A 20,525-nucleotide genomic window follows, 5' to 3' on the forward strand; every position below is an offset into this window, starting at 1 on the left:
CTCTCTTTCTCTCTCATAAGTGAATTATCAGTCTATTCCTTCACTAAATCTTTTCACTATCATACTGTTCAGTAGGGTGAAAAAAGCATCTTACAAACCCATAGTCCCTTTATGAGTTCTGAACTCCACCCAACCCCCCAATCCCCAATCTCTCAGGCCTTTGCAGGCACACCCAGTTGCTTTTGGACATCTTCACTTGCATGCCCGCAGGCAACTCAAACTCAGTCCATTCAGTCCTATCCTACTATCCTGATCTCAGCCTTTGAGGCTGAACTGGTTTTTCTGGCCCATCCTCACCCTCACCCCCAGGAGCTCCCCACATCAAGGGACCTGCTCACTCCTCTCCCTCCCTGTTGCCACTTCTGTGGTTTGGTCACCATTACCTTTTGTCTGGATTTCTGGCAACACCCCCAGAAGCCTGTAGAACTCCCCTTCCATCCATCCTCCACACCTAGGCCAGAGTGGTCTTCCTAGAGTGGACAAAACCTCGCTTCGCTAAGGCCCTGGGCTAAAGTCCAAAGTCCTTAACAGCGTCCAGAGCGCTCCTGGTTCAGGCACCGATTCTCCTCTGCTCATTTCTTATACTTTCTTACGGCCTAGTTTGTGCCCAACAGAGGTTTCTGATCCTCTAAGTGGGCCACTCTCTCTCCCCTCTTGGTCTGCCAGGATGCTGAGTCCAAGGCCTGTGACTCCTCACTCTCTCCTCTCTCTTCCTCTGCTCTTTGATTCTTCCTAGAAGCCTTCCTGGGTGACCAACTCCCCCTCCTCCCCATGCCTCGACCCCCAACATAGGACTTAGGTCCCTGCATGTGCTTTTTCAACACTTTTTTTTCTTGCCATCCCTGTTTTATTGTCTCCTCATGAGTCTGCAAGCTCCAGGAGGACAGGGCTACCCTGTCCTACCTTGGTCACCTTGTGAGAGTGCCTACCCAGCACCTAGGTGGGTTGGATAAGTATCAAATGAATGAAAATGCACTTGCTTGGATAGGGCTTCCTCATGAAACAATTACAGCTTACAGTTACTGAGTGCAGAAGATGTGGCAGGCACCATTCTGTTTTACACGTGTATCCCGGGCATCTCCTATAACCATGACAGATGGGGAAATGGGGGCACACAGTCCCCGACCACGGTTTGTCTTGAGGAAGTGGAGGAACCAGGGTTCGAACCCAGGCTATTTCAGAGTCCAATTCGGTCTCAGCTTCTGGAAGTTCGGTGCCAGAGCGAAGCGCAATATGGGTTGCGCTACATGAAGAGGCCCACGGCCTCTGCGAGGGCTTTGTTTTTGTGCCGCCCTCCTGGAGGCCTAGGCCTTCGCTGGCCTTTGGGAAGGGCCTGTGCGTGTAGCCTGCGACCCGGGAGGCTGCCAGTGAACCTCTGGTTAACTTTCAGGGCTGCTGGCCCGCACGCCAGATGTGTCCAGGTCCTTGGGTGGTCCTCCCCACCGGCAGGTGCGGCCTCTGCGTGCCCCGCCCCAGGTCCCCAACAGTCAGGTCCCGGCCAGGCCCCCAGCCCCGCCGCGCGTCCCCGGGTCTGCGGGAAGGGGCGGGCCCGGGGGCGGTGCCTCTGGCCCAGGCAGCACCCGCGCCCCGCGCTCTGACTGCCGGTGCAGCGGCCCGGGCTGGAGGGGGCGGGGACTTGGGAGGGGCCGCACGGCGGCTGGTGCCGTAGCCGGAGGACTGGGAGGAGGCGGCGCGTCCCCAGAGGCGTGCGCCCGGGCCAACCGACCGGCAGACGGACCGGCGCGTAGAGGGAGAGGGCCGCGGGGAGGTGAGGATAGGGGAGCGGGGGCGACGCGGGCCCGGGCGGCAGCGGGCGGAGCGGGGCCCCGGGAGGGCGCGAGGAGGGGCGGCGGCGGGCCGGGCGCCGGCTGCGCTCTGAGGTCGGCCCCAGACCCTCCTCTGGCCGGTCGGGCGCACAGCGAGCGTGTCCCGGCAGCGGAAAGCGCAGCCTCGGCGCCCTTCTCCCTCCGTCTCTTTTCTTTCCACTCAGCGGAAAATAAACACCCGGGAAGGTAAAACAATAGCGGGGCCACCAGGGACGCGGCGCGCGCCGGGCTCCCACGTAGGGGGCGGGAGCCGGGGTGGAACCGGGAGTGGCTGCCCCACCTCGGAGCCCCAGACCGAATTGCGCCCGCGGAGGGTGGGGCTGCCCGTGGCGCCGGGCTCGGCGGAGGTGAAGGGAATTCCCAGGAGTGAAGCATTTGGCAAAAGTATGGCAGGCACCATCCGGCTGCCCACAGTTGCCTTCTCTGGGCGGGGAAACTGAGGCGGAGGCCAACATACCGGCTTGACCAAGGTCAGAATGTAAAGCGTCTGTCCTGGTCCGGGGAAGGGACCCAGGTGTTCGGTGGGCTCCGCCCCTCCCTGGGTTTTGTGGCAGGCGTGTTGGGCTTTGATAAATCTTTGTTGTGTTTGTTTTAGAAATCTGCTGGCATTGGGGACCGCCTCCGGGCTCGGAAACGCCAACTGGCTTCGTGTGTATCTGGCAGGTCTGGGGCCGGTGACAGCTCCTTGACCTCCCATCATGGATGGAGTGCACTTTTCCACGAAGAAACCCAAGCAGTCGCTGTCAGCCAGGGGCGATTTGGCTGCTAAAGGTTTTGACAAAACCTGCCCAGTCCCCTGTGGGGAATCCGAATGAGGGAGAGGGCAGACACCTTCACTGGGAAGCCAAGGACATTTCTGTATAATCAGCGGATGAAAGGATTTTCTCAGCCTCTTTTCCCCTTTTCCTGGAGGATTAACCCACCGCAATCTATAATTCCAGGGGAAACCGCAAGGCACACGATGTGGCAGGAGCCCAGGGCGCCTGCAGGATTGTTCTGGACCCTTTCTTTGCATCGGGGAGTTTAACGCGCCACCCACCCGTGGCCCTCCCGACTGCCTCCTGCTGATGTCTTCTCTTTAACCTTTTCTTATTTTCTGAGCTAAGTTCTGTTTCCAAAACTGTCCCCGGAGCTGTGAGTGGATTGCCAGCAATGAGAGCTTAAGTCCTGGGAGAGGAGGAAGCGCCCGTGTTGTGACTTTCCTCTGCTGCCGACATGAAGTGCTTTCTCCCGGTGCTGAGCTGTCTGGCTGTGCTGGGTAAGTGGCATTGCTCTCAGCGCGATCGATCGATGGGAAAGTTTAACCTGCTGTTGGTTCCTGTAATTCCGTGTGGTTCTTTCCCATCAACACCAGGAGATGTTGAGACACCAAGAGGCGGCCGGTGTGTGACAGGTTGTGTGGCACAGGTGGTGTGGCCCGGGTTGGACTGGTGTACTAAGAGGCCCGTTTCTGGCCGGGGAGGAGTAGTGGAACAGCGTGTGCGGTCTGTAAGAAGGAACATTTGCTGCCCTTAAAGTGTCTGTCCCAGGCCTTGCAGGGGTGAGGTCCCCCATCTGCCCGTCAGTGGTTTGGGGACTCCGTGTGGGTTGTGGGCTGGTTCGTTGCAGTATTACAAATGTGCTTGAGTGACTTCACTCTGTGATGGTCCATGTAAAGTCTTAACCCGACGTGGCAACATTATTCCTACTGTGTCGAGGAGGTTGGTGTGGTGATGCGGATGGGGAGGTAGGCGTGGTTGGAAAGGGCTTGAAGGGATGCTTTGCCCTACCTAAGTAGTTTGGATACAAACACATGTTTGAAGGTACCCGTCATATGTCCCGTCACCAAGGAAGCTTGGATTGTTGCTCTGGCAGGAAGAGAGGCTGGAGGGGTTGAAGCTGCCTGGTTTGGGAAGGTATTAGGGTTGGTTTTTGTGCCCCCACAGACGGTCAGAATGCTTTGAGCTGGACAAAGACACTGGTGCTGAGAGGCGAACCTTGGACACCTCTCTTAAGGCTTCTCTTCCCAGTGCCTAACACTTGTCCGTCCTCAAATTCAAAACTACTTGCCCTGCCATTGAGCCCCGTCTTCAGTGAGGTATGTTAGGACACATTGGGTCTCGATAAGCTCCCTGGCCAGGATCTGTCTCTCTCTGCATTGTCCCAGGCCTCACACGTGGGCACACCTCCCGCCCTCTCCGGATGGCTGGGTCCCCTGCGTTCACAACCGGCCGTCATTGCTGCCTGGGTCTCTGCACCTCCAAGTCCAGGTTTCTTGTATTGATGGGGTTTGTCCATGACCTGCTGGCAGTGGAGATTGCTTTCATGCCTTGTCTACACCTGGGGCGAGTTCCCAGGTGGGTGGACAGAGAACGGAGCCTGGGGTTAGAGAACCTGAGTTCCAGTCTCGGCCTCACTGGGATTGACAGGATTGACGGGATTGACGTCTGAGCCTCCGTAAAATGGGACGAGGCCTCCAAGGGCTATCACCTTTCTTGACAGTGAAAGGCTGTGAGTGTTCTGAACATCTTGACAGTTTTGAAAAATGTCTGAACACATCATAAATGTGTGCAGTCAGTGGTTTGCAAACTAGGGTGCAGGTTGGAATCACTGGGGAAGCTTTTAAAAGTCCAGGCGGGCCCAGCCATCATGGCTCAATGGTTAAGCATGGACCTGTGAACCAGGAGGTCAGGGTTCGATTCCCGGTCAGGGCACATGCCTGGGTTGTGGGCTCGATTCCCAGTGTGGAGCATGCAGGAGGCAGCTGGTCAATGATTCTCTCTCATCATTAATGTTTCTATCTCTTTCCCACTCCCTTCCTCTCTGAAATCAGTTAAAAAATATATTAAAAATAAAAGTCCAGGAGGCAACCCCAGACCAATTCAGCCAGATTCTCTGGGAGGGTGACCCAGGCATCCGACTTTCAGTCGTCCTAGGTAATTCCAGTGCGTATCGCATGAAGGAAGCTGCGTGTAAGTTCATTAGTGCCAGCCCTCCCTGCCCCAGCACATGCACACACGCCGGGCCTGGCTGCAGTGTAGTCAGCAGAGCCTCTGCCCAGGTGTGGGTTAGGATAGTGTCTCCCGTGTGCTCAGGTGGACTCAGAAGGCAGGAAGCTCTCTGTTCGCCAGTCCTAAGGATCCGATTGCCATTTGTGATTCTCTATTTGTCATTCGCTTAGTGTCTGGGTGTAAGTCAGCAATTAGTGATTCATGTGGATTCAGGAGGACCAACAAGGAAAGCCCTCCGGGAGGTTCAGGTGTGGGCTGGGTTGTGTGGCCAAGGCGGGAAAGAGGCAGAGTGGCCGGGTGGGGCCCAGGGCTGAGGGAAGCACCGATGGGAAAACAAGGAGATGTGACATTTGTGCCTTTTGTTTCTTGTGGCTGCTCAGAGACTCTAAGTCCCGCTGCTCCCTGTGCTGGGCCGCTCTGTGGAGTGGAAGCTTGGGCCCTGGCACCTGCACTGTTGTCTTCCCTTCACTCCCAGCCTCGCGTATAAACAGGTGCCGTGGAGGACAATGAGCCTCAAGGTGGCCGTGAAGGGGAATGGTGGCAGGAGACGGACGTGGTGAGAGTGGGGAGGTTTGGAACTGTGGACACACATTCATCTCTGCCTGGTCTTTTGGGCCCCGCTGGGGAAATCCCCTCTTTTCTCCTTCCTCGGTGGCTCTGAACATGGTGGAGGGGACCTTGGAGAGCAGAAGGTATTTGGAGAGGGGACATAACCCACGTTGGGGTCTTGTTTCCTGCTTGCAGTCTGGCGTGGTGATTCATGGGGCAGTGTTCTTGCTGTGTCATGCAAATTAATGTGTAATGTGACTTTGAAACAGCAAAGAGTCCCCAGGTTTTATGCCCATGTGAGTCACACCCCTGGAGTAAAATGGTGTGTGTGTGTGTGTGTGAAAAGGAGGCTAAGGCTAAGTGCTCTGCAAAGTGAGACTGATCCGAGGTGCAGCCAGCCTCCTGAAAGGCAGTGTGAGTTAGGAAACCCTGGGGGATGCAGGGTGGATCTCCAAGATGCTGTGGCTCCTCTGACATCATTAAGCCTGTGCTTTCTGCTCCCAGGTCCCTCCTTTTCTCCTTGTCTGGGTGCTGATTCCTGCCCTCTTGACCACTGTCTTGTTTCTTCCTGTTGCAGCTCTGGGTTCGCACCGCACTGGGGAGCCATTGGCTGCCACAGCCACCCTTGTTCCAGTGCTAAAGCCTGGGCCTGGTTGAACCATGAGGAGGAGAGTAAAGTCCCACCACTGAGAAGGGGCAGGAGAGAGAGAGCGAGCTGGTTGTGGCTGTGCCTGGGAGCAGCCTGTGGGAGTGACAGTGACACAGGATGATGACAACTCTGTGGGAGAGTCAGACTAGGATTTGTGTCTGAGGAACAGGGAGGGAACTATCAGGAAAGATGAATATGAGCTTTAGGCGCATAAAGCAAATTTCGATTTTGCATTGCCAGGAAGAGTTATGCCTCCCAGCCCAGTGCTGATGCTGCAAACAAGATGAAATCGCTTTAAAAGTGTTAGCAACAGAACACTCCCATTGGAGGCGGTTGGGACCTCTCTGGATCCACGCAGGAGAGCCTGTCGGCGGCTGATGGTTCTGTAGTCTTCCACGGGAGAGAATTTCGTTTGGAGAGCCTGGGAAGCCTCTATTTGAATAGGAGGGGCTCAGGAAGGGATCACTTACTTCCCAGTTAGTTAGGGAAGCTTCTTTGGGGAGAGACCAGAGGGTGTTTCCAAAAGAGAGAAGGGAACTTTGATGTCCTGTGGGAGTGTGTCCAGAGGCAGGGCTGGGGTGATCAAAGGCAGAGATAAGGCGGCAGAGGAGAGGAGTGAGGTGGGTCAAGGCCCTCGGAGGAAGGATTCCGGGATTCCGAAGGGATAGATGAGGATAGTGATATATGGATGAACAATCACCCCCCTCCCAACAGTAGTCCCAGAGGGAGTGCACCTCCCTTCCCTGGGGGCCTTTTGACAAGGGTGTCAGAGAAGGGAATCCTTGTCTGGAGGATTAGCATGGCTGGGATGCCTTTCAAGTGTGTGATCATGGAGCCACCTCTGGGCCCCCAGGGCAGTGTTAAGATGTCTCAATTGCCAACATTTTTCATTGCAGCAAGATAAGAACAGTGGCAATATCACCTCTCCTAACTCAAGCCCTTACTGTGAAGCAAGCCCCATCTCCTTAAATCCTCAACACCACCTTGCTGGGTAGAGACCTTGTCTGATCACCTTTCTGTAGATGAGGGCCCAGGGAGGTGGAGGAGCTTGCCGGAGGTAGATCACTGTACCAGCTAGAAATGTGCTCCACAGTGGTAGGACCCAGGCCCCTTCTGTCTTGCTCCATGTGCACGCCTCCATTCCCAAGGGCATCTCATGACCCTGATGGCCGCGCTGAGAGGGAAAAGGATAGGTAAAGGGCAGGCCCTCTTAATTTCAGGACACTTCTTGGAAGTTATACACATCACTTCTGCTTATATTCCCATTGGGTAGAATTTGATCACATGACCATACTTTGCTGCAAGGGAGGCTGGGAAATATTATTCTTAATTCTGAGTGTCCATGTGTGCAGCCAAAATCTAGAAATTCTATTACTGTAGAGGACAGATTTTGGGGGACAGCTACTGCTCTCTGGTATAGTCACAGAGCTAGCCAGTGGCAGAGTGGGGTTTCGAAGCCAGGGCCATTTGGTTCCAAATCCTGTGTTCCTCCATCCAACAAGCTGTGCCCTCTGAGCGTGATGCCCAGCCCCTAGCCTCCAGGAAGCTTTGTTGGGAGGGCACGAGCTAGATGAACCAACAACAGTTACATGGGAGGCAACGTAAATCAGCATGTAATTAAACACTAAATGTTGTGGGTTTAGCCGTAGGACTGTAGTGTTTATAGAATGCTTATGTGCCAGTCACTGTTAAACAGTGAACATGGCATGACCTGTAGAAAGTACCGAACGGTCCTCCCTCTCTGTCATGTTCACTCCTGCAGCCCCAGAACTCAGCCTTGTGCCTAGCGCAGAGTAACCAGGTGTTCAGTTAAGTTGTTGATGAACGAGGTAGGTATTGTTTCTGAGTTGGCTCCCTCTGTCAAGATGGGGAAATTCAAGGCTCAGAGAGTTTAAATCCTTTTGCTCAAAGGAACAGAACTAGAAATTGGCAGAGCTGGATTGGAATCCATGTTTTTTGGCTATAGTGCTCACGCCTACTTCACCAGGCAGGGGTTCTCGAACCTTTTTTGTGCCATGGATCCTCTCGGCAATCTGGTGAAGCCCCTAGACCTCTTCTTAGGATAACACTTTAAAGGGCATAGATACAAATGCATAGGATAACAAAGAATATAAATGGTATTGGAGCATAAGTTATCAAAATATTAAGAGCCAAGGTTATGATGTAGCATTTAATAACATTACAGAACAAGGTCTAACAGTTACCATAATTTGGGCCTAATGAAAGTGAACATGCTATTTTTGAGGTCTCTGCATGTATCTGTTGTGACACAATCACAGCCTACATTCATAATCAAAGGCACTGTTAACATGCACTGCGAGGTTAGTGCAGATAAAGATGTGGGGGGTTTTGTGTGTTCTTTTTTCCCCATTCAAGTTCACATCCATTCTGAATTCCATCCACAGACTGTGAAGTTCAATGTCGGTGGTGGTTGTTGGGCAGAGGATTGGGGCTGCGCTTTCAGATGGCAGGGTTTGGAGGGGGAGGGCATTCTCTTCCCAGCAGAGTCCTGATAATTCAGAGTCAGACTCATAACGGTGCTAGAGTCACCCTTTAGAGACTAGAGAAATGACTGTCAGTGGTTTTAGGTACCAGTTCACGTGGGACAATGTGGACACGGAGGATTGGCTTGGATGTGTTGAGTTTGGAATCTGGGCTTAGACTGGGTCCCTGGAGCCCAGGCCTGGGCCCTGCATGAAGTGGCTCCAGGTGCTGGCCTTCTGTGGTCCCGGCCTTGTGCGTCCTGAGTTATGGCTCCTTGAGTCATATTTTTAGGTTCCTTTGGGAGCTCCTCATTCGCCATGATGACACCTGTTTCTTTGCTGTTTCAAAGAGAGCACAGCTATTCCTCATAAAGAGTTGTTGTTTTTTTTTACTTTAAGGAAATCTAGGACACCTGTGTGTGAATTCCCCCTGATTTCCAGAGGAATAAATGGTTGCATCACAATCAAGCTTATAGTTGTAGAAAATCACATTGCCAAGTTCCCTCATCAAGAACCCTTTAGTGAGGGGGCCGCAGTGGCAGGCATTTAACAAAAGCCATGGTGATGGACTTCCCATAACGAGTCCTCAGTTAAGTGGGACTTCGTTTTTATTTTTGGATCTCTGCTTTCATAAAGGCACAAATCACAAGGTGTGGTAGCAAGGGTTTCTTCTAGAAGTTAGCTTCCAGGCCACTGGCAGCCCAGGCTCTGCATCTTCCGCATCTGTAATTACAGTAGCAGAAGCGCATGATGATGAGCCTCAGGGCCCTGCAAGATCCTAAACCAAAGATTAAATTATATTCACTCTACCCAGGCTGGAAGCGCATGTGGTCAGATGTCACATGTACTTTAAAGAGCTTTATAAAAGCTTTATAATAATGAGAGTTGAAACAAAGTTTCTGCCTAGCCCTCTTTTAACTTCTTAATTAAATTCACTTGAATGCCCCACCCAGGTGACCCAGGTGTTGCTGGACACAACCCTGCCCCTGCCCCCTAGGAGATGGTCATCTAAGGCCAGAGGTAAAGCAAAGGACGAATCCCTTTGCAGGTGGCCAGGAAGACATTGATAGCGTATGGTGTCCGAGGACGGGTGTTCACTGTGGAAGGAGGCAAGGCAAGTGTGTGCTTGTTTTCAGCGGGAGGAGTGAGGGAATTCTCTGTCCGGGAGCGGTGAGGCTGGACGAGGTCAGGAGTGGTCATTCGAAAAGGCTCTCTGGAGGAGCTGGAATGTCAGGCATGCCTTAAGACATAGAAGGGTGAGGTCCTGGCAGAATTGGGGGGTGGAAGACACCTGGGCCCCAGTGTTGGTGGGCCAGGACCCTCAAGGTGTAGCTTAGTAAGAATTGGAGAAGGTGTTTGGCATGAGGCCTGTGTATTTGGGCCAGAGACAGATGGAAGATGCCCGAGAGCTGTACGTGGGAATCCTGGAGGACCCCTGGAGGAGTGGCCAGGGAAGGCAGGAGGCCTTCCTGGAGGGGCAGGTCCAGAGTGGAAGTGTAGAGACCTGTTCTTGTACCAAAGGACAAGCTTTTGTGTGTCCATCAAGACATCACCTGGGCAAAGACACTGTAACAAAACTGTGAGCTCTAAGAGATTGTTGTCCAGTCTTCTAGTGGTGGCCTCTTCGCCCCAACTCTCAGGTCCCTAGGCCTTCCCTTTATTAAAACGGGGATGCCAGTGGGGTGTTTTTTCCCCCACTATGATTCTTTTTATTTTTAAACCTTCACCCGAGGGTATGTTTTCATTGATTGTCAGAAAGAGAGGAAGCAGGGGAGGGAGAGAGAGAAAGAGAGAGACCAGCTGCCCCTTGTACCGATCGGGGATTGAACCCGAAACCTAGGTATGTGCCCCGACTGGGAACCGAACCCACAACCTTTTGGTGTACGGGACAACGCTCCAGGGCCCCATTACGATTCTTTGATGTAGTGGAGTAAGGTCAGGATTGCCTTAAGTTGATGTTACTTTTGTGTATTTAATTCTGTTTTTGTTTATAATACCCATTTTCCCAGGAGTGTAGTCTGCTCCTCCTTTTTGGGGAGACTTCTAAGTATACTGTCTCTGCCCTCCACAAGGCACTGGGTCCCACCTGTGGTGTGTCAGTGACAGAGGCTTGTCATGAGGGGACTGCCAACCTCCTTCTCAAGGACCCCTTTTACTCACTCCCCTTCCCCCAGGAGCCTCATAAATTTGAAGTCTTCCATCTCCCAGACAGACAGCATTTATTAAATATGGTATCAGTCTGCTTTTCCTATGCAACCATCAGTATGATCTCACACTTGATACAATCCAGCTCTAAAGCAAAATCAGTCTGGTGACCTGGGCTGCTGATGAACAAAGGACATAGAAGCCTGACCCGTTAGGTCCCTTAGCCCCTGTGTCTTAGCAGTTATGGGGAAGTGGTGTCATTTTCGGTGTTTTTGAAATCTCTTAAGGTGGCCAGCTTATGGACTCCAAGTGTTGTTATTCTCAGAGCTTAGGCAACTAGGTTTTTGTTTGCTTTGGGCATGAGACAGGGCCTGCTCATCATTGGCCAGGTCAGGGAAGTTCAAGATGCCTCATGAACGTGACCAGTGTGCTGGTACAGAGAACAGTGACAGGCCTAACATGCATGAAGATGCTATCCAGACCCATTCGTGTCTGCACAGTGTGTTTGCCCATGAATTGGTTGCATTGGTGACCTTGATTGACTTTCAGTAGGAAGAGGAGCAGGAGACCTGGAGCTGAGTAATTCATTGCTGCAGATCAAACCATATCTATCCTGTCCTGGCCAGGTACAACCGACTCCTTTTTTTGTTTTATTTTGTTTTTGTTTCTAAAGACTTCCACAGAATGAAATTTCACAACCTCTTAGGTGTAACACCCACATCAGGAAACCTTAATTTTGATTTGAATTAAGTCATAATTTAAAACAGCAGATAAAGTGCTTTAGGGTAAGTGGATACAAAAATAAAGCGATGAGAGATTGGTTTCAATTTCACAAGGCAGCCTATACTTGTAAGCTTTATTTTTTTGTATTTTTAATTTTTCAACAGAGATAACAGTTGACTATAATTCTGTTGTTAAAAAATCAAATAGTACAGACAGAAAGTAAAATGTGAAAGTTCCCCTGTCTGCCCCATGCCCCATATTGAGTCTTATATATATTCCTTACAGTTTGATATACACATATATTTTTCTGACATAAATGGAAACATACAGAATATATTGTTCAACAACTTGATTTTAAAGGGGTGATTTACTTCCCTAATTTTTTAGGTTTAATTTTATGGCCAAATCAGAATTGATTTGGTTATTTTATAGCTAGTTGAAACTGTAATTTGTGAAATTATTGGGGAGTCGTGAGCCTCATTCAATAGCTATATAATGGAATAATTTTGTCTTTATCAAGGGCAAGAGTCATAATAAAAACACTACCCTTAAATTTGAATGTATTTTACGAAAAGAATTGACTTGTTTATTCTGAATATTTTCTCCCAAAACACAAATTTAACAAGCTAAGCATGCACATATTTTATTGACTATTTTAGTTCTAATTTTGAAGCTATGTTGAATTAGAATGAAGCCTGTTTAAAGCTTGTTAAGAGGACAACCACAAATGCTGGGTTTTGTGTCTGATTCAATCAAGTGTCCTTGTTTGTTCACAGACTAGAACAAAAGTGAGAGTTTTCCTGACTTTTCAGTTCCCAAATGATTATTTAGAATGAACTGGACCAGGGCACCTCCAAGGTTGCTGGCTCCCGGACAGTCAAGACCTTAACCCAGAAAAGAGAACTCTTCTCTCTAGTCCTGCAGAAGCAGCTCTTGCTGTAAAAATATTATTATTTATTTTTAAAAATATATGTTTTTATTGATTTAAGAGAGGAAGGGAGAGGGAGAGAGAGAGAGAGAGAGAAACATCAATGATGACACGCCCCTTACGGGAGCCCACAAACTGGGCATGTGCCCTGACCAGGAATTGAACCGTGACCTCCTGGTTCATAGATCGATGCTTAACCACTGAACCACACTGGCCGGGCAAAATATTATTGCAGTGTGGGTTACTTCTCAGGTTCATGGCTATGACTTTCTTTAAAACCTCAGGAGCCCCTGGAGGTTCACCTTTAGACCCGATTTTTAAAATAGTTTGTGTTTGGAGGGATGGTTGCTGGATTCACATACCATAGTCAACCCTTCTTAAACATCCGTTGACCTGCTACACCCGTCCAGAGACCACGGCTCTGTTAGAATCTTGCGATACTTTCCTAAGAAGACTTCCATCTGTTTATTTACCCAATATCTGCATGCCTGCTCCAAGCGCTCATTGTCCTGTTACCTCACATACCGAGAATTAGAAGGTAAAATCATGGTGAACACGTTAAGTAGTCACCTGATGCGTATTTTAATCTTTAACAAATAGATTAATTAAGAACACTGGCATTAGGGAACTCTTTTCTATCCCTAAGGTAAGTCTTCTTTGTTGTTATTACTTAGAATCCTTTCTTCCTGTTTTGTTCTCTCCTTTGGCAGCTGAGAATTACGAATACCACAGGCAGCCCCGATGAAGGGCCCTTCAGGAGTAAGAGATGAATGGCAGTGATGGGGGAGATGGGAGGGGCGGGCCCATAAAGGGCAAATTCTTCCTTTTGAAAATACGTGAGTATATTGAGGAGTGCCCTTATTAACTGCTGGGGATGTTGTCTCATCTATGGGAGCTGGGAATTGCATACTTAGCCCTGCATTTCTAGGAAGCCAGAACAAATGAGAAATAGAACGGTCCCATACTTCCCCACAGGTGGGAGAGTGCATGCATCCCAGGCTTTTGGAGGATCCTTATGCTGGGTTGTGGTAGTGGTGGTGGTGGTGGTGTGGTTGCTCTCTCCTGCTCTGTACTCGGCCGCTCTGAGTCCTTCCAGAGTGACTCTGCTCAGGAAGCCATGGGAGGGGAGGCTGAGGGACAGCTCAGGACCCTGGCCAGTGGGAGGCTTGTTTCCCAGAAGCTGCTGTGGGGGTCAGCTCAGTGGGGTGCAGGCTATTCTAGGTAGGCACCGTGCCAGGTAGCCTCTCCCTTTGCTTCAGCCTTGAGAAGACATCGCTTTGCACTTGTCTCGCGTGTCACCTCTTCTCCATGCAGCCCCGAGTCTGCAGGTCCCAGGCGGGTGGTGCACTGGGCCCGGTGGAGATGGCTTTAGCCCCCAAGCAGATGGGGGCTGCTCCTAGGAGCCCGCCTGCAGGGCCACCCTCCATCCACAGGCAGTGCTCTGCCAGGCCTTTCTGGTTTTCCTCGTTGGCTTTGCTCCACGGTTCTCTGATGGTTTGGAGATGGATGGTTCTCTGATGGTTTGGAGATGGATGGTTTTCTGTTGGTTTGGGGATGGGTGGCCTGTTGGAAATACTGCTTCACAGATGGACACGTCTGTTAGTTTCTGAGAGGAGTCATTGTGTAGATAGATTCGTTCTAGGCTCACCCCGAAACAGACAGCCCTTTATGACACCGTTTAGAGATGATTTGCTGAACCATTTCTTAATGTCTCCTGATGTTGCCGAACAGTTTTGCAATCTGCCTTCTGGCGTTTTGTTACAAAAGATCAAGCCCGCATTCCCAGCACCCTGCCCGCTCTTTTCCTTCCCTCCTCCCTGCGGGTGATGGCCCGGAGCTGGTGCTCAGGCACGTCTCGGGCTGCGAGCAGTGCCATCCCTTCTCCCTTATCACATGCCTGTCACAAACCCAACCCTTCCGAGCAGCTCCCCTGGGCAGTGGGCATCTAGAAGGGAGAAAGTAGATCGAGAACTAATGTGCCTCCAGACTTGAATTTGTTTTGGAAGAATCTTTCTGCATCTCAGGCGTATTCCTCTTATTTTAAAGGGCAACTGTTCTGGAGGTGAGGACAAGACTGTGTTGGCCTGGGAGCGGGGAGAATGGACGGAGGGCTGGAAACCCCCGTAACAGGAGAGGAGACTGGTGTGTGTCATCTCTGTTTTAATTAAAACATTACACAGTCCAAACGTTGGCTTTCCCACTGGTAACCCGCCACAGAACTGTCATTTCCCATAGCTGGAATTTGGGGAGAACCAGGCCTCATTTGAGCACAAGGCCAAGATTCAATCTATGCTTTGGTGGGAAATAAGTAAATGTGAGCCCTGAGGACTGGTCGTTATGGTGGATTTATGATTACTGTGTTTGCCTCCTCGTCATAATTTATTCAGCAGCCCCACGTCCTGGCGCTGGTGCGGTGCCCAGCAGAAATCTGACTCTGGTTTTCTTCTGCACATCTTCCCTTTTGCAAATGCAGAGGCCTTCAGCTGTAATCAAGGAGGCTCTTCCTCTGTCATCAGTATGGGGATGACTGAAGTCATGTGGAGGGTTTTAAGTAACTAATCTCTTAAGACACCCAGAGCATAATCTCGTGGGTCCTGATCATCCCGCCTGCATCCCAGAGATGTGCGAGGTTCTGCAACGAGGTTGGAGGGGGACCTTGGCATCCTTTGGAGATGGTGACAGGTTTTTGTTTGCTTTCGGCATGGGGACGGGGCCTGCTGACCATTGGCCATGTCAGGAGAGTCCGGGACGCTCCATGACTGTGACCAGTGTGCTGGCACAGAGAACGGTGACAGGCGCTTCTGTATCTGTGCAGCCTGTCCAGGGCTGGCTCCCCAGGAGATGCTGCAACGTAGGTAACAGGCCTGCTGGTCGGTGGTGTCCACTGGCACTTTTGTTAAATTATATCAGGTCAATGAAAAAATCAGGGGTGCAGCTCTGGCCGATTTAGCTCAGTGGCTAGGTGTCGGCTGTGGACGGAAGGGTTGCGGGTTCAATTCCCGATCAAAGGCACGTACCTCAGTTGCAGGTTCCCCAGCGCCGGTAGGGGCACGTGTGAGGCAGCCAATTGATCTCTGTCTCTCTCTCCCCCTCCTCCCTCCCTTCCACTCTCTCTAGAAATAATGAAAAAAATATCCTCTAGTGAGAATTAAAAAAAAAAAAAAAAAAAAAAAAGCAGAGGTGCAGGCTCTGAAATGTTCACATTTTACTTATATCATTTATTAGACTAAATTGGACTATAGTTGCTCTTCAAATTGTCATTTCTTTAGTTTCTAGTTCCACCCGCTCCCTGATGTTAGCTCAGGTTCTTGTCACCAGAAGGGCCCTGCGGAAGAATTTGGTGACTTAATCTAAGGGCCGTCTTTGCTACTTCCTCTTAATAGGTAGAAGTCCGAACACATAGACTAATGAGGAAGGTGAGTTTCAATTAGTAAAGTGACTGAATTAGCGAATATTTTCCGATAATTTCATTGTTACTACTTTTAAGTGAATATTCTAAGGTAACCGAGGAGAATAGAGCGCCTAATACAGGTCCTTGGGGACCCTGCTTTAGGAGACCAACAAAGAATGACTTGCAATTAGCATGCCACTTGTTTATGTAAATGGTGTTTCCGAAATACTTCATTGTGTTGGAAAATAGTTTATTCCATTAACTATTTTAAGTGGTCCCTGTGAAGCCCCACCTACCTGCGCTGCTGGTAGCTTATATGCGGTGTGAGGACCTGTTTTGTGAAGACTTAAGGCAACCAACCGCATCAGCAGTGTCAGAAATTCCAAGCTAGGGAAGTGCCTGGTCCTCACCGCCCAAGATGAGTTAGCTCGCTCTGCCAAAAGCTTGCCGGCACCCTCGCTTGTCTATTGTAACAGGAATTAATAAGTTAACCAATATCTGATGTGCTCTGCTACGTGCCTGGCCGTGTGCTACAAGGAGACACAGCCATCATTCTTGTGTAGTTTACAGGTTAGCAAAGAAGTCAAGCAGTCACGAATATATACACATAATTAACCACAGTAGTGAAGCTGGACTTACTTTCTTCAAGACTGAGGTTGCTTTTTAATTCTTGGTTTCATGCACTACACTGTAAGCTCCATCAGGACAGGGCTTATGCTGTTGGTCCTGGTGTCCCCAGCTCCTCCTTATCCTGCCATTGGCTTAGATATTAGTTGAACTGGAAGACATCGCCACGTTTGTAGGTCAAAAACAGCAATGCCTTATGGTTCAACCTGCTAGTTGCTCAGTCAATGTGTTGTATCGAGTGTTGAATGCATGTCGTAATCAATGAGCTTTTCATAGTAGGCTGCATTTAACACAGTTTTCTGTAGCCAAGGAAATGCCAGCTACAGTTTTAGAAAAGGAAATCCAATTTAAATTCTAATGCTGGTGCTGCCACTTAGAGCTATGTGACCTGGGTCAAGTTTCTTTCTTTTTTCTTTTTTTTAATGTAAAATATGTGTAACATACAATTTATCATTTTAACCCTTTTAAAGTGTATAATTAAAGTGGCATTAAATGCATTAAAAAAAAAAAAAGAAAGAAAGAAAGAAAGAAAGAAAGGAAAAGGAAATCCAGAACTTGAAATAACTAAAACCCCGGACCCGTGATGCAGACACCGGGTACCAATGGGCCTCTAGGGCCTGGTGTGCAGTGTGGCTCTGTGCAGCCTGGGTACCTGTCCAGCCAAGGTGGAGGCATGTGTATTTTGGGGTCTGTAGTGCTGCCAGTAGCCCAAAGAAATGGGGGACTGTGCTGGAAAGCTGAGGTGGCAGGCACAGATGAGCAGGAAAACGGAGGGAGACCTATCAGCACAGCCCAAGGAGGGCCCAGACCGTGCATGTTTTCATGCTCAGATGATGTGTTTGTGCCCACGACATGCTCAGTTACCTGCCAAGCACCGCCCACCTGCCCGAAGCCTCCTTTGAGCCTGAGCAGGTGGGTGGCTGTGGACCACTGGCCATCGGAGGCCGGGGTGAGCTGAGGAGAAGGCCCAGCTGGGCCCTGTGGGGAGCAGCCTAGCCCTCTGGCCTGGTCCTGCTCCCTCTCTGGAACTGGGAGTTGGGCCAGCCTACGGCTTGGACCGGAGCTTCCAAAACCTCTTCTGCTAAGTGCTTTTTAGCATCTGTTTGGATTTCTTGGCCCTCTGTCCGGTTGCTGTGCACACGTGTCCAATTGTGCCACTCTGTGATAATGCTCGCAATTTTCTCACACCCGCAGGGTAATTTCCGGTTCAGCTCAATTCCGCAGCTATTTGTTGAGTCTCTTATCTTATGTGCCAGCACAGGATGGGGTGGCAAGTTAGGGAAAACACAAATATATGACATCGGTTCCTGCCCATGGCAGACACTGTTGGTTGCCTGCACAGTAGCTATCCTTTTCTCTTCTTCATGGCAGGGCCCTTATTTGCTTTGAATGCCACACTCGCCCTCTCCTTCCCACTCACGGAAAGGTGACCCCGCTTCCAGCCCCAGGGTAAAGGCTGACTGATCTGAGCCAGTCATGGAGGTCTATGGTTTAGACAAGGGCGTGGACACAGTTTGGCCAGTGAGATGTAAGGAGAAGTGTGCTGGGGAGGATTCTGGGAAAGACCTCTTCTCTATTCAAAAGAAACACGGAGGAGCCCTGACCAGGTAGCAGCTAGGTTGATTAGAGCATTGTCTTGATATACCAAGGTTGTGTGTTTGATCCCTGGTCAGGGCTCTTATTCTTTCTTTGTCTCCCTCTCCTCCTTCCTCTCTCTCTCTCTAAAAGCCATAAAAATAAAAATAAATAAATAGAAAGAAAATAAAAAAGAAACAAAACATAGAAGAAGGGACAGACAGTTCCTTCCTCTAGGTTCTCGGCAATCAGGCAGCCGTCTTGTCACCGTGAGGAAAGCAAGTCTGTGGAGGACGTCAGTGGGGACTAGATGGGAGGAACCGGGATCCCTGATGACAGCCATTGCCAACCCAGCAGGCCGACTGCCACACTCTCTGTCCACTGTTTTCACCAGCTGAGTTGGTGTTTTCTGCCCCTTATAGTTGAAGGCAACCTACGTTAGACACTGCCTCCAAGGAGCAAGAAATAGGATTTCTTTTTATTAAACAGTGTAATTCAGATCATCGTCAGAGGGCACACTGTGCAGAGCCCGTGCTTAGCCTTGTGGTAAGACAGTAGAGAGGTAGAGACATTGGGGCGAGGGACCCGAGTGAGGAGGCTGTATTTGGAGTGGATCCTGGATCATGAGGTAGGATAAGGATTTGCATAGGAGGAGTAGAAGGCATCCGAGGAGCAATGGCATGAGCCAACCTGTGGAGACGGGAGTGGACGTGGCCTTGTCAGAGAACCACGGGATTGTGTCCTGACTAATCCCACAGGCATCGCCTGCAGCACTGCGGATCGTGCGCCTACACTGTGACCCCTGGCTATGCCGTGGGGAGGTATCATGGTCCTTGAGCAGGGGAGACACTAAGACAGGGGACCTGGGGAGGGAGGATTTGGGAGACATACACCAGGTCAATTGGAAAGGGGAGAAAGGAAAAGCCGAGTGACCAGCGTAAGCTCCTGGAATAATTCAGTTGTAGGTAAGATTTAGTAGAAAGCAGTGGGAACGGGGGTGGGGCTGGGGTGGGAGGCGGGGACGGACAATGTCAAGGGATGACTGTAAAGGAATAAGGTAGCTGTTAGAAGCAGCGCTGATGGGATGCTGAGGAGGGGAAGCCTGGAAGACGACTCCAAGAATTTGGGAAAAGACACAACATGGAGATGTGGAAGAGGGAATTGATTTTAGGAAGATGCTGTTTGGCCTTTGCTATTGGGATTTTGTGGCAGTAATGGAAGGTCTGAGTAACAGGGCCTTGAATTCATGGGAAAATATGGGCTCATCCTTGGGAATGAGAGGTCAGGGCTTGAGATGATGGGGCAGAGATGAGAGCTCACTAGATTCGCACATACTCCCGATTTTGCAGCCTCGCGCAGTTTGGTTGGGGCCTTGTGACCAGTGTTGGTCAATAACATGGGAGAGAAAGTGACAGGTGTCATCTCCTGGCCAGGCAGCTGGGAACCATCTGGGTGTTCCCCCATCTCTTCTTCCCATGCCACAGCGACCTTGGGGCCGGGGCCCCGGGTTATGGCCACAAGGGGAGGAAGGTTGCCCTTCTAGCGTCAGCCTTGTGTTGAGCCACCCCTAGGCAGGAAAGCCTGTGGAAGCCAGGTCTGCAGCTGTGACCAGGTGGCACTGCTCACTGCTGTTTGGGAAGGACCCAGGTGAAATGAGGTTTCCAGGTCATAGTTCCCACCTTCTTCTGACTTGATGTGCTCCTGGGTCTGCCCACCTTCTTCTGACTTGATGTGCGTAGGTTGGAGCTGGCTGGCTTTCATTCCACCCTTGAGGCTCGCAGTGATGTTAAGGCCTTTAGCTTTCCAGGGAAGGGATCCCTGCTCATGAGCTGAGCTAGTGAGGTGGCTGGTCTCCCAGGTCCCCAGAATGTCAAGTGGCTTGCAGAGGGGCTTGCTTTGGTGCCTGGTATCCGCTAGTAACCAGCTGGAGCGCCCCAGTCGTCTGCCTAAAAGTAGAGCTTCAGGGAGGCGTTCAGACCTCCAGGCTAGACTACGAATGAGGTGCAAAGCCCAACTTGGTCATCTTTCCCACTCTCGAGAGATTCAAAACGTGCCTTTTCCTGAAGGCTCGGTGCAGCGCCTGGCGCTGGGAGTGCAGGGCTCTCTCTTTGTTGCAGCGCCGAGCTCATTTTGCCCGGCTGACTCACATTATTTTCCTAAGGGCAGAGGCCCCGGCGTGGTGCTGGGAGGCTCTGGGCGTCTGGGTTTCGTCAGGCAGCGAGGAAAAGTGAAGACATCGAATCCCATCTTGCTTTAAACAAAGCAGAGCCAGACGCGAGGAAAGGGCCTTGATGCGGCGCCTGTGCCGCTCCGGGTGTGAGCCCCGTGGGTCCTGTTTCTCTTCTCCCTGAAAACTTGGCCCCATAAACACCCAGGAGACACCCCTTCAGACCTGGGAGGCAGCCGGCATCGGCCTCTCTGCGGCTGTTTATTTTTATGAGTTTGAAAATGTAAAGACAGAGAGGGACACTTTCTTTGTCTAATGGAAAGTTGGTGTTCTTATTTTTCCTCCACTTTCTTTTGTTTTTAATATTTTAAAAATATTTTTATTGATTTGAGAGAGGAAGGGAGAGGGAGAGAGAGAGAGAAACATCAATGATGAGAGAGAATCCTTGATGGGCTGCCTCTTACGCGCTCCA

The 20,525-nt window shown here is 50.6% G+C and overlaps 1 protein-coding gene across 3 annotated transcripts in view; it reads left to right on the top strand.

The window, feature by feature from the left end:
• Positions 1–1,651: 1,651 nt before the first annotated feature.
• IGSF3 (immunoglobulin superfamily member 3) overlaps positions 1,652–20,525 on the top strand; it is a 90,830-nt gene continuing 71,956 nt past the window's right edge. Inside the window, exons 1-2 of one of the 3 annotated variants that reach the window (XM_080648950.1) lie at positions 1,652–1,768; positions 2,422–3,084. In XM_080648950.1, the coding sequence (XP_080505076.1) occupies positions 3,042–3,084 (43 nt within the window). In that variant the 5' untranslated portion in view covers positions 1,652–1,768; positions 2,422–3,041. Of the gene's footprint in view, positions 1,769–1,952; positions 2,013–2,178; positions 2,297–2,421; positions 3,085–20,525 lie in introns of those variants that run through there. The other 2 variants (XM_080648951.1, XM_080648952.1) reach the window with 2 other exon arrangements.

The sequence above is a fragment of the Plecotus auritus genome, assembly GCF_963455305.1.
Source record: "Plecotus auritus genome assembly, chromosome: 12".
Classification (NCBI taxonomy): Eukaryota; Metazoa; Chordata; class Mammalia; order Chiroptera; family Vespertilionidae; genus Plecotus; species Plecotus auritus.